Source organism: Bombus pascuorum, unplaced genomic scaffold (assembly GCF_905332965.1).
Source record: "Bombus pascuorum unplaced genomic scaffold, iyBomPasc1.1, whole genome shotgun sequence".
Taxonomy (NCBI): Eukaryota; Metazoa; Arthropoda; class Insecta; order Hymenoptera; family Apidae; genus Bombus; species Bombus pascuorum.
The window spans coordinates 54,477-68,322 of NW_026869764.1; the positions used below are offsets into that span (position 1 = coordinate 54,477).

The window sequence follows — 13,846 nt, forward strand, 5'->3', positions numbered from 1 at the left end:
CAAAATCGTTAGATAGAGTCTAATGCCCTCAAATTGAAACTTCCATAATACGAAGAACAATTATTTCCACCGACGAGACAAATTTGCCTTTATCTAAATGTGGAAGAAAATGATCTCATGAAATTTCAAGTTTTGAAACAACTACATTGTAGTAATGCACGATACAACAAATAAAAGACTAGAGTCGACAAGAACGAATATACAGAAAATAACCCTCTTTATTTCTATCGATAAACTCGATTCTACTCACAAGCTTCCATCGATCAAAGACGGAAGAAGAATACCCTGGTATTAAGATAATAAAATGTGTTATATTACATTACTGAAGAGGATACATCAGAAACAATCTAGTAGAATGCAGTTCGCATCGATCTAGGCTTTTACTGGCGTCTCAAATTGCTATCCTGTCGCGGCAATTGCATTTGAACGGATAAAATCATCTGCAATAATCCGCTGCTAGGTAAGGACTACATCTTCCGACCTGGAAAACATTTCAGGTGTGACCAGATGGTCAAGTCGTCGCCGAGTTCATAGCCACCACCAACTCCAATTACATGCTTTCCACGCTTTGTTCCTTGTAATCGTCTTCGAAATGGCGACAATTTCTCGTTTACATAAAAAAGTATCCAGCCGGAGAAATTTCTCGAGTCATTCTGCGATATTAGAAATCGCGTTTCTAACGATGCATCGTTGCAGCGATAGTTTAGTTTCCGCTTCTTTGAATTTGTTTAATATATATTTATTTACATGTTTATGTGCTCATTTATTTATGTGTTAGTATAATTGGGTATTTATGAAATAATATAATTATTTTTATTTATTTATAATTATATACAATATTCTTAATATTAATAATCATTTGAATTAATTTGTATAGTATATTAAATAGCGTTGAAATTAGGGTCCTTACACACGTATGTCACTTATTTTTGAAGACGATTGCTGAATTTAGTGTGAATCAGATAAAATGTAATGTAATAAAAATAAGAAAATTTGTTCTGAAATCTTTCTCGAACTTTATGAATATAAATTTATATTTATATTATCTGCTAAATATTTTACTTGTATTTTTATTTTGTTCCTGATTTATTTGTATACAGGTTGCGACTAAAGTATTTTACAGGTGAGCAGTATCTATCTACAGCAGTAAAAATCTACAATATGGCACATTCGAAAAATACACGTCCACATACAAAAATTTACGCGAAAGTGGATTAACATTTAGAAAAATTATCTGAATAATTCATATTACATATATAATTACATATATAAATGATTGCTTGGAGAATTTTGTTTTTAAAATTTTTGGATCCTTATTCGACAATATGAGATTTAAAGGAAATTTATTCTTGTATCTTCTGGTTTTTAAGATGTTTTGCATGTTATTAATAAAAAAAATATGTATCAAACATTTTTTCGCGGACGATCTCTCATACTTTTATTAAAATAAACGGGTGCGTTAAGGTGCTGAATCCGTAAAACTGATAAAATTGTATGATAAACAGATAATTAGAAATTAATAGATAAAATAAAATATCGTTAATAAAATTTCCTATTACGTTTTCCAGAGCTAATAACTTATAGAATTTCTATAAGCATTATATACGCAGATAATAAGTTTTGGATAAGCAAAACTATAACTTAAAACTTTAATTTTAGCCTTTTAATTTATTTTCCTAACTTTCGGTTCTAAACAGTCTGTAGCAGATGTAACAGGAAGTGATTTCTAATGCAAAAGTGTAACTTTTTTTTCCAGGAAATCAAATAAATTGAACAATCAAACAAAACAGGAAATTAAAAAAATTAGATTGTTATCAAAGTGCTTTATATATATTAGAAAAAATGTTGGAACAAACGCAAAAAATTAAATAATTAAAAAGAAGACATAACGTTATAAAAACGCGGAATAAGCAGGTTTTATAATTAGAAAATTATTATTAGTATGGAGGTTTCGTAAGTGAATTGATTAGTGAGTTGTGATACATAGATTAGTAGGTGATTGATACTTATACGTGATAATATTAAATTGCATACAAATCTGAATCTGCTTAAAAAATGAAAAAAGGGAAAGTCGGTGAAAAGATAATACCTATATACCTAGAAGATCTTTCTCTCAGATCTTTCAATTAATGTTACTCAATATTTCCTTGTTTCTACGAGAAAGTGTTCTTACGTTCTCCGGTATCGTAACAAAAAATAAATTTAAATCTAATCCAAATAAGTTTCAGTCAAAACTCTTAAAAATATTTACCGCGCATGATCTATACAAGTCAAACGGTGTTACATGTATGCGTTACATGTATAAAGCGATCTCTATTTAAAATATATCTCTTTTTTAGAACAGCGAAGGAGAACACAGCATTCCATGCACGTTGCATGTGTCACACACTCAAGGAAACCATTCGCTCAGTAACCAAATAGACCGAACACCCTGCATGCCACGTCTGTTGAAACAATAACTAAAAAGGCCCTTCCAAAGGGACTAGACCCTCGGTAGAAGTACCTTCCTAACCAGCGCTAAAACAGTCCGTTGTAGCATCTCGAGTCAGTCTTTTTTCTTTTTTTTTTTTTTATTTTATTTTGGTTATTTTACAATTTGTCCTTGCGGACATTTGGTAAAGTGTTATATCTTATTGGTGAAGAAAAAAAAAATATAAATAAAAAATAATATAGCATGTGGGCGGCTACCCCCAGCGGGGTGCCAGCTTCGTTTTTTTCTAAGTTATATCTTTTATGAGGTCTATTGGGTGTTTCCTTTTTAGTCTTCTTGCGATGTTTGTTGTGTTGCACGTTTCAACTGCCAGCTGGTTGGGGTGTGTTTCTATTCTTGTTCTGTATCTTGTTGCGAATCTGGTAATCTCCTCCTTGACCGTTGGTATTCCGAGGTCTTTCCTTATGTCCTCGTTTCTAACGTACCACGGGGCGTTTACCATTGTTCTAAGGATTTTGGCTTGGATTGTTTCTATTTTGTTTATATGGCTCATTGCTGCTGTTCCCCATAGTGGAATTCCGTATGTCCAGATTGGCTTTATGATTATTTTGTATATTTTCAGTTTGTTTTCTGTGCTTAGTTTGGATTTTCGGCTTGTTAGCCAGTGCATTTGTCTCCTTGCTATCTGTATCTTGTCTATTATTGATTTGATGTGCTGTTTCCATGTGAAGTGTGTATCCATGTGAAGTCCAAGGTATTTGACTTGCCTTGTTTGTGTTATTTGCGTGCCGTTCAGGAAGATGTTTGGTGTTATCTGTTTTCTCAATGTGAATGTAATGTGGTTGCATTTGTCAGGGTTAGCTTTGATTTGTTTGTCCTGTAGCCACTTTTCTATTTTTGTGATGTGCTCTTGTAGTATTGTGGCTGCTGTTACAGGGTTAGTGTGCCTGACTAGCACGGCTGTGTCGTCCGCGAATGTCAGTATTTTGCTATTGGTAGTTGTTGGAATGTTGGCCGTGTATAGTGTGTATAGTATGGGTCCTAGGACGCTTCCTTGTGGAACACCTGCTTTGATGTCTTTTGCTTCGGAGTGTGCGTCCTTGATTTTTACTGTGAAGGTTCTGTTGCTTATGTATGATTTTATTATTTGGTATATTTTTTCCGGGAATTGTTTCTTGATTGTTTGTATTAGGCTTTCGTGGTTTATTTTGTCGAAAGCTTTCTCTATGTCCATGAATAGGGCTGTACAATATTGTTTGTTTTCTATTGTGTGTATTATTTCGTTGACAAGCCTGTGCATTTGTTCTATGGTGGAGTGTTTATTTCTGAATCCAAATTGATGGTCTGGTATTAGTTTTTCCTTCTCTATTATTGGTTTTAGTCGGGCGTATATTACTTTTTCTAGTATTTTGGAGAGCACGGGGAGTAGTGATATTGGTCTGTGGGATGTTGCTTCATGTGGGTCTTTGCCTGATTTGGGTAACATTATGATTTGTGCCTGTTTCCATAATGTGGGATAATATTGTATTCTTAGTATTGCATTGAATATTATTGTAATTAGCCGTATCGCTTTTGGAGGGAGGTTTTTCAATATTTTGCCATTGATTAGATCGATTCCTGGTGCTTTGTTGTTTTTTGTTTTTTCTATTATGTTTCTTATTTCTTGTGCTGTTGTATTGGGTATGGTGTATTGCTTGTCGATTGCAGTGCTAGTGGCTATCGCGTCGTCGTCCATATGGCTGTTCTGGTTGCTGTTATTGATGTTGTGTGGTGTAAATGTGTTGCATAGGTGGATGGAAAATTCTTCGGCTTGCTCTTCGTTGCTTCTTGCCCATGTGTTGTCTGCTTTTCTGATTGCTGGGGCTGGTTTTATCGCCTTCTTTATTTTTTTTTGTGGTTTTCCATAGTGAGTAGTTGTAGTTCTCGTGTGCAGATAGTGATTCTATGAACTTTGTGAATTCGTCGTTGTTGTGCTCTTTTATTTCGTTTTTTATTTCCTTTGCGAGTTTGTTTAGGTGTATTTTGTTTTCTTTTGTTCTACGTTTTTGCCATTTTGCTTTCGCTTTTCTTTTATCTCTAATTTTTTCGAGGATGTCTGATGGGATTTGTTTTGTTGGTCTAGTGGTAGTTGCTGGTTTTGTGGTTGCCCGTGCTGCCTCTTGTATAGTTTTTGTAAGTGTTGTTACAGCTTGTTCGATGTGTTGGGGCGTTTTCAGTGGGATGTTGCAGTTGATTTTGCTTTCAATTATTTCTTTGAAGGTTTGCCAATTAGTGGATTTCTTGCATAGCGTCTCTGAGTTGTCGTAGAGTATTGGCTTGTTTCTGTATGTTATTATTATGGGTGTATGGTCGGAGCTAAGCTCGAGGCTGGATGATATATTTATTTTATTTCCGTTTAATCCCTTTGTGACTGCAAAGTCGAGTAGGTCAGGGATTTTGCTCAGGTCTGTCGGCCAGTATGTCGGTCTTCCTGTGGATAATATATTGAGATTGTTTTTCCTGATGTGTTTTTCCAGGGTTCTGCCTCGAGGTGTAGTGATTCTTGATCCCCATGTTGTGTGCTTTGAGTTGTAGTCTCCTGCTGCGATAAACTTGTCGCCTAGTTGTTGGAAGTATTCTTCCCACATTTGTGCTGTAATTTTGTGTCGCGGTGGTGCATATACTGCTGACAGCTGTAGACGGTTGCTGCTAGTTTGTACGGTAACGGTAGTTGCTTGTATGTGTTCTTTACTAACTTGGCTGTGTAGGTGGTGTTTAATGTCGTTTCTTATTATCACTGCGGTTCCTCCGTGTGCTTTTCCTGAGGGGTGCTTGGTATCGTATATGGTATAGTGCGGTATTTTTGTGTAGCTTTTTGTTGTGAAATGCGTCTCTGATACGAGTAGTTTGTCTATGTTGTTGTGGTATAGGAATGCTTTGGTTTCAATGGCCCTTTGTTGTAGGCCGTTAGAGTTCCAGGCAGCTATTTTTAGTATGTCCGTTTTTACTTTTTGCTTAGCATGGTTGTTATCAGTTGTATCATAGCTGTGATTTGTAATGATTGCTGTTTGAATGCTTCGTTTAGTTCGCTTATCGTTCTTGTTAACATGTCGGTGCTTTTGATGGATTGTTTTAATAGTTCTTTTATTTCTGTAGCGTCGTTGGTGTTATTGTTGTGGTTTTGGTTGGCTACGGGTGTTACTTCCTTGGTTGCTTGCGCGTAGCTTCGACTGTCAGTGGTGTTGATATTGTTGTGGTTGTTGTTCATTACGTACTGTACTTTTATTGGTGTCTCAGCTTCTGCCCTGTCTTGTTGTGTGTGGTGGTAGTTATATGTCCTGCTTCTAAGCGGCGGAAACAATTTACGTTGGAGTATTTTTCTGGCTGGGCAGCCTTTGTAGCTGGCTGGGTGGTTTCCGTTGCAGTTGTAGCACTTTACCTCGTTTATTTTTCCCGTATATGGGCAGTAAGTTGTCAGGTGCTTTTCTGCGCATTTGACGCACACCGGGTTTCTGTTGCAGTAATTTTTTGTGTGCCCATATTGTTGGCACCGCATGCATTGAGGTATGTCTTTTTTTTTGTCTGGGTGGTTCAACTGTGATTATTGTGTTTAAGATTTGTTTAATGTCATAGATTTCCTTGTTGTTTTTGTTCGGTTCTAGTTCTATTAGGAACAGCGGTAGTGGTTGTTTTGTACCAAATCTCGTTATGTTGTTTATTGCCCTTACCTGGTGTCCGATTTTGACTAGTTCGTCGCATATGTTGCTTGTGTTTGTTCTTGGGTGTAGCCCTCTGATAACTGCTTTATAGCTTTTGTCAGTTTTGAGCTGGTAGGTGTGGTACCCGGCGTTTTTTTCTTTTAGCACTTTTATCACTTTTCTGTATGTTTCTGGGGCGTTGATTAGCACTTTTACCTGGTCCAGTTTTAATTGTTTTATTGAGTAGTTTTCTTTGCCTGCCGTATTGTTTAGCAGTTCGAGGAGGGGGTCTATTACTTGCCCATCGATGTATATTGGTGGTGGTTTGGCGTTGTGTTTTGGTTTTTCCGTTGTTTCTGGTTCCTTCTCTTGTGGTAGTATGCTGAAGGGGTTTTGTAGTGAGATTTCTTGGAGCCACTGCTTACTTTCTGTTTCTGCAGCCCTCCTAGTATTTGCGTTTGTTGTAATTTTTCTTCTTTTGCTGGGTTAGATCGGGTAAGATGTAAAAATAATTTCTGTAAGTCTCACGTGTTGTTAATGGTGATAAATAAATATATACTAGATAACTGTAGACTACAGTTATTCCAACACAATCACCCCTATTATCGTAACTGAAATCAGGGGATCGCCCTGCTCGCGGTGTCGATTCGTACATCGTAACGGGAATTTACGACTCCTGTTGACGCGTCTCAAAGCGAACGCGTCTCCCCGCGACTGGACGAAAATACAATTTCCTTAAGTTAACTTATGCTGTTTATGATATTGCAAAGAAATAAATCATAATATATTCATTAATTAAACAAAGAAATGCTATTACTGGTAAGAACCTATAGTGACTGGCGAGAAATATCACAATTATAGTTTATATTTGGAATTTATTTCACAACAAATACACAGAGCTACATGATAAACAACAGAAAAAATATATAAATTTACTAACTTTTAAATCTTACTTATTAAATATAATCATATCTATACATCGAGTAACACGACATGTATCTATATATCTATTCTATGTATCTATGTGTAACAACAACAATTGTCTAACAAATTTTCAAAGCGTTGATAATTGAAATGATAAAAACTTTCTACTTTTAATACTAGATCAACCAAATTTAGATACGTTAATGAAAGAAGAATTTTGAAAATCAATTAAGGGATATGATACATAACAATAGATACAATAGAGAACAATTGCAACATGATAGAAATTGATACAGTGTTTAACAATGTTTTAAATACATTTCATTATCGGAAATTAATTGTCCCACTGTCGGCCGGGTGCAATCAATATCAGCACAAAGTCTTCTGCCGCTGTACCGTCGATACCATTATACAAGTGTATATGGTGCTCCTCTTCTTCGCCGATAGTCGGCATTCTCATTATCGGCCGTCTGGTACGTTGTTGAAATCTCTGTTTGGGTCGAATGTAAAATTAAATACCATTATTCATTATTCCTTTAACTATCGTTAAAGAATATAAATGATAATATATGAAATGATATTCTATCTAAATTAATTTTCTTTTAAAGAAATTTTTTCTGTAAATATATGTGTATAATAAGTATATTTCCAAAACTTATATTCATTCCACATATATTTTTGTTTTTATATTTAATTATTTAAAAGATCAAAAAATACTAAATAGTTAACTGATTAACTGAATTGATTTGTAAATGACAATTCTATGTGCCTATTCTTATTCCTTGCAGTAATGAAAATACAACAATTTTGTATGTTATTTTCATTGGTCTGTTTTTAAGAAATAATAAATATAATGGTAGTATGGTAGGATAGGAGAGTTTGTGCCATTACATTATTGGTTTTGAATTTCTTCCGAAGATATAAAGCTTTAAATTGCAAAAATAATAGTAAATTATGCAGAATAAAATTTGATGAAAATTTGATGTATAGTTCTAGAAATTTCGCGATAGCTGGATCAGAGAGCATTGTAGTTTCGAAGAAGATACAAGAAAAATTTTGAAGTGACATATCTCTTAAATGAATTTCACCTCTATTAAATCTGATGGTTTAATTATATGACAATTATTTTCTCAATGAATTCAAATAAATACAATGGCCATGACAAGTATTGACACATACTCTCATTTTTAAATGAAACGTTTAAATGACATACGAGTCGTATGAAATAGCCACAGTAAGTAGGGGATTAACCATTTTCCATGGAATTTCAACAATCTTAAGAACACTTACGTATCAAATCAAGTACAAAAGGAATCTTAAGAAATAGAATTCGCTACGTTTCGCTTTCACAAATATTGAAATCTGCCAAAAAAGATTTCGAAAGAGCAATTAGGAGCGACAAGAACGGTTCAAGAATTTTTTCCGTGGTTACGCATATAATTATATATGGAAAGGGAAACGGCAGAAATCGATGTCAAAGATACTGATGGCTATTTTTACACGGCGATACTTATCTTCTAGCGTGAAGGATGACGAATGAAATACCTACTTCGTGCAATGGATGAGGGTATTGCCAGCTTCGTGATATAATAGCGGAAGTTCTACGAGATGGTCGAGCCATGGGCATCGGTTCATCGCTGGACGTCAGTTCATCGCTGGGCGTCAGATCATCGCTGGGCGTCGGTTCAGCGATGAGCGTCGATTTAAGTAAGGTCGAGCCGTAAGTAGCCGAGAAGGGTCGTGGGAGAGGATTCGGCCTCACCTGCATAAGCGGCTGCACCAAGCAAGGCGGTTGAATACCCGGCATCTCGCTGTGCTGGACCACGTCATGCATCTCGATTTCGTCATTGTTTACTACGTCGTCGATTGTCTCCATTTGGAAACAGCTGTGCACCCTCCGATGCAAAGTTACATAAAAGTGGCAGCTAAACAGTACCAGGATGAAGTCTGCCAATACCTCACTGATGCTAAGGATTAACACGAATCAGCTATAGCTTCGCCTATTAGCGCCTATTAGCAGACCACCACTGGGATCTTGGTTGTTGTTGTTCCATCGAACTATTATGTTCACAACAGGTGTACACAAGTTTCGAATGCTTTCTGCACAAAGGATTGGGATTATATATAATATATGTGTGGCAGTTTTTTTTTTTTTTTTTTTTTTTTTTTTAGTATAACATTAGATTGATATAAATTATTTCATAACGCTGATTAGTATTTTTGCATTAAATTTCAAAATTTCAAAATTTCAAAATTTCAAAATCGTTACGTCATTTTATTGTTTTTCTTAAATTAAGTAACTTTAAATTGTAACTTTTTTCATTGATTCTTTACAGTCGCATCTACCACTATAACAACTTATTAGCCACTTAGTTGAGATCATAGAGTTTTATCATTTTTGGGAAAGATTGATCCGTTGTAAAAATTTCAGCAATTACGTTTGATTAAAAGTTTGCAAGCGTTAGAATATTTTTTGTATTAATTCAAAGGGAAAAGACAAATTCTTTATTCGACAACTTTTGTATTTCCGATTTTAATGTTTTAAGAAGTAAGCAAATGTTGCATGATAAAACATGTATCTTAGTATTATTGTTATCTTAACAAATAGATAAATTTTCCACGATGAAATATACATTCCAATATATTATTATTATACTTATATAACTCTATATACGATTTACTTTTATATATTAAAACTTAATTGAATCATATTTTAATTGTTATCATGCTAAAACACATTATAATATAAATCGATTTTAATGTTTCTCAGGTTTGATTACCTTGGTCTTCACAGTTCTACTGACGCCCTATAAGTCTCTCGGCCAGAGTTTGCAGATGTGCGCAGACGGAGTTGCCATTTTGACAGGACTTGCTGGTATTGTTGATGCGTTGATGACGCCGCGCAACAGATTTTCCGGCTTTACCATGGCTTTCCTTGTATTCGACCTCGCTGCCTTTGGCCTTTCGTTTACATCTCTATCTGTGATCGTCGTTCGTATTTCCACAAACGTAGGGATGCCACTGGATGGTGACAAGTCTAATTCGGTACGTATTGTCTGTACTTTCACCGGTACTGTCCTTTCCTATTTCTTTTTCTCTGCTGAACACTATGTTGCACTACTGAAATGTTAATTACTATTTTTCTACGTTACTTTTCTTTTCTTTTCCTTCAGTTAAATTCTTCATTATTTAATAATCTATACAATTATTTATATAGTAAATAACAAGTATTGAAGTAACGATCAAATAAATGTTGGAGAGGACAATACGTACCGAATTAGACTTGTCACCATCCAGTGGCATCCCTACGTTTGTGGAAATACGAACGACGATCACAGATAGAGATGTAAACGAAAGGCCAAAGGCAGCGAGGTCGAATACAAGGAAAGCCATGGTAAAGCCGGAAAATCTGTTGCGCGGCGTCATCAACGCATCAACAATACCAGCAAGTCCTGTCAAACTGGCAACTCCGTCTGCGCACATCTGCAAACTCTGGCCGAGAGGCTTATAGGGCGTCAGTAGAACTGTGAAGACCAAGGTAATCAAACCTGAGAAACATTAAAATCGATTTATATTATAATGTGTTTTAGCATGATAACAATTAAAATATGATTCAATTAAGTTTTAATATATAAAAGTAAATCGTATATAGAGTTATATAAGTATAATAATAATATATTGGAATGTATATTTCATCGTGGAAAATTTATCTATTTGTTAAGATAACAATAATACTAAGATACATGTTTTATCATGCAACATTTGCTTACTTCTTAAAACATTAAAATCGGAAATACAAAAGTTGTCGAATAAAGAATTTGTCTTTTCCCTTTGAATTAATACAAAAAATATTCTAACGCTTGCAAACTTTTAATCAAACGTAATTGCTGAAATTTTTACAACGGATCAATCTTTCCCAAAAATGATAAAACTCTATGATCTCAACTAAGTGGCTAATAAGTTGTTATAGTGGTAGATGCGACTGTAAAGAATCAATGAAAAAAGTTACAATTTAAAGTTACTTAATTTAAGAAAAACAATAAAATGACGTAACGATTTTGAAATTTTGAAATTTTGAAATTTTGAAATTTAATGCAAAAATACTAATCAGCGTTATGAAATAATTTATATCAATCTAATGTTATATTAAAAAAAAAAAAAAAAAAAAAAGAAAAAAACTGCCACACATATATTATATATAATCCCAATCCTTTGTGCAGAAAGCATTCGAAACTTGTGGACACCTGTTGTGAACATAATAGTTCGATAGAACAACAACAACCGAAATCCCAGTGGTGGTCTGCTAATAGGCGCTACCTCCTTCATTGAATTTCATTTATTTCATTCTTATTTCTCTATTTTCTTCCTTTTTGCTCTATATTAATATTTTTAGCTTATCTATCTTTTCAAGGAGGTTTTGCATACAATAACTTTAAAATATGCCCCCTTTACCATGTAAATGTATTAAGTTTCCTGACCTTCTCATTACATTGTCTGCAAAATACACATCTATAAAGTATTGAGTCCAATAATAGTGTGCTTTCGTTTCACCATTATTCCTGTTATCTTAATCTCCAGCACTAGAAATATTGTAGTCGCAGAATTTGTTAGTTTCGAATCATGCTTGATCCTCTGGCAGTATATTGTTATACACTGCTAGAATGTTATACCACTATACTTGGTTAATAGCTTAAAAGTATCTCTTCTTCTGTAGAACTGTATTCAAGAGTTGCAAGATTATCCTCTTCGTATTTTCCATTAAAGATTTAAGTATTCGTTGAGTAAAACTATAATTCGAGCTTAACAGTGTTAAAAGCCATTTTGAAAAGTCCACATATTAAAAAGAACCAGAAACAGAAAGGGGTTATATTCGTACTATTTATACTTAACGACGAATATAACACAATAGCGATATTGGTTTCGTTACTACAGGATATCCTACGTAAAATCGGTTATTGAAACTTTGCTCACTTAAGGAATGTTTTAGATTCTACTTCCGTATTGTACAGATTTACACTTGGTAGCGTGCAGTGCAATATCGCTTTCAGATCATCGCCTTCTTGCAAACATTTTTTATGTTTTTTGGTAGTACTCGATGGATAAAAACGAAATATAACGATTTTATGTTTAGGAATCCATTGGTTCAAAAGCATGCATTGGTTGTGTATTTTTGAAGTCTGACATAACTTGCATAAAGTTTAGTTACTAGTTAGTAGTTACTAAAGTTTAGTTTAACGTGAGAAAGATTTAGGCGGTACACTGTTTTGTTTATTTAATTACATACAGTGTTTAACGTATCGTAATATTGCTTTAAGACGGTTATATTAGTAACGTTTATATTGGCAAAGTTCAATGTACACTATCGAAAGTATTTTTAATAATATCTCGGAAACTACCTTCAAAGATTTCCACTTTACTGATTTCGATGATTTCTGAATATGTTATAGAAATTAACTTTTTGTATAACTTTTGTCTATATATATAATTGCCGTTTGGCCATAGTTTCCCCAATATGCGCAAAAAGTTGTCGAGACCGCTTCAGTGAATTCTGCCTATAATTGTGCGTCTGTGACAACGTACGCGTCTGAATTAGTTGCCGGCAGCCTTATAGCGACAGGTACAATGATTCAAATGAAATCTAACTCTTATCTTTTGTTTATAGTATATTTCTACACACACAATTACACGCGCGCGCGCGCACACACACACACACACACACAAAAGTAACTTATACATACCAATCGTTTAAGAGAAATAATTAAAAATAAAGAATATCTGACGAAATACTAAAGAATTATACCGGAGGCATAACTTTTACTTTGTAACAAAGTAATAAAATGCCTCAAATTTTTGTGATATAAAATTTTGCATTTTTCTGATGTTTCTTGAAACATATGTAATAAATCAGTCATTTTGGTATTCATAGATTTTCTATATTATACTCTAACATACTTCAATACATTTTCCTATATAATTGCACACTTACTCAAAATATAGAGCTTAAAAGACAAAATTATGCTGGTGACCCAACATCTTTGTAATCGACTTTATATATGTCATCGTCACATAAAATTAAGAGGAAAGGGAGACATTCAATGGATACTTCAGTTCATACAGAAACAATTAGATGAAAAATCCCGCATTTATGCCCCTGACATGAACGGGACGATATTTTTTTCTCACTTTTTAATTATATTATCAGTTAATTTGATTTTTGTCAATGAACACTTACGCATCCTTTCGCATGCAAATCTTCCCTTATTTCTGTTTCTTTTAATATTAGTTTTCTTCAAGCTCTTACTTCGACAGTTACTTCATTCTTCTAATTGACTATAATATTTTAGGAAATTATTTGAAGAGTCTACTGATTGAAATTGATTTCTGAGCAAGTCAAGACTTTATAAATTCTTCGCCATGCTGCCACGGTAAGTCCGTTTCTTTTATCCACTCTTAATTGTAGAATGCGCTATTCCATTTAAAAAAGGTGATGAATTCCATTTATTCATTACCTTTCCTAATTATTATTTACAAATTTCAAATGCAAAAGACAAATTTCATGCTTGTTTAATTTTATATATAAATACTTCAGTATTTATATTAATTAACTAGATTCTATTGTGTTCAGTATTGTGCATGATGTTAATACTATACCAAGTGTTATAAGAACAAAATTATCTAAAATCTCAATTTTTTTATATTGCTATATATTTCTATATATCAATGTGATATGGAGCAAGGTATACCATGTTTGAAGTCATATTAACAGTTTAACCTTTTCAAAAGGAATAGATGATATTCATTATTGAAAAGGAAA

The 13,846-nt window shown here is 34.0% G+C and overlaps 1 protein-coding gene across 1 annotated transcript; it reads right to left on the reverse strand.

The window, feature by feature from the left end:
* Nucleotides 1–6,963: 6,963 nt before the first annotated feature.
* Nucleotides 6,964–8,976, reverse strand: LOC132915949 (cell surface glycoprotein 1-like). The gene is made up of 2 exons (XM_060975710.1): nt 8,582–8,976; nt 6,964–7,522 (listed from the first exon to the last, which is right to left on the reverse strand). The coding sequence occupies exons 1-2, from the start codon at nt 8,906–8,908 to the stop codon at nt 7,367–7,369; spliced, it is 483 nt and encodes a 160-aa protein (XP_060831693.1). The 5' UTR covers nt 8,909–8,976; the 3' UTR covers nt 6,964–7,366.
* Nucleotides 8,977–13,846: the final 4,870 nt, after the last annotated feature.

What these genes read in the sequence shown, in the direction of transcription:
- LOC132915949 (XM_060975710.1), bottom strand. Translation starts at nt 8,908, where the DNA reads ATGGAGACAATCGACGACGTAGTAAACAATGACGAAATCGAGATGCAT. An exon ending in ACCCTCATCCATTGCACGAA is followed by an intron (nt 7,523 to 8,581) that starts GTAGGTATTTCA and finishes CGACCCAAACAG; the next exon opens with AGATTTCAACAACGTACCAG.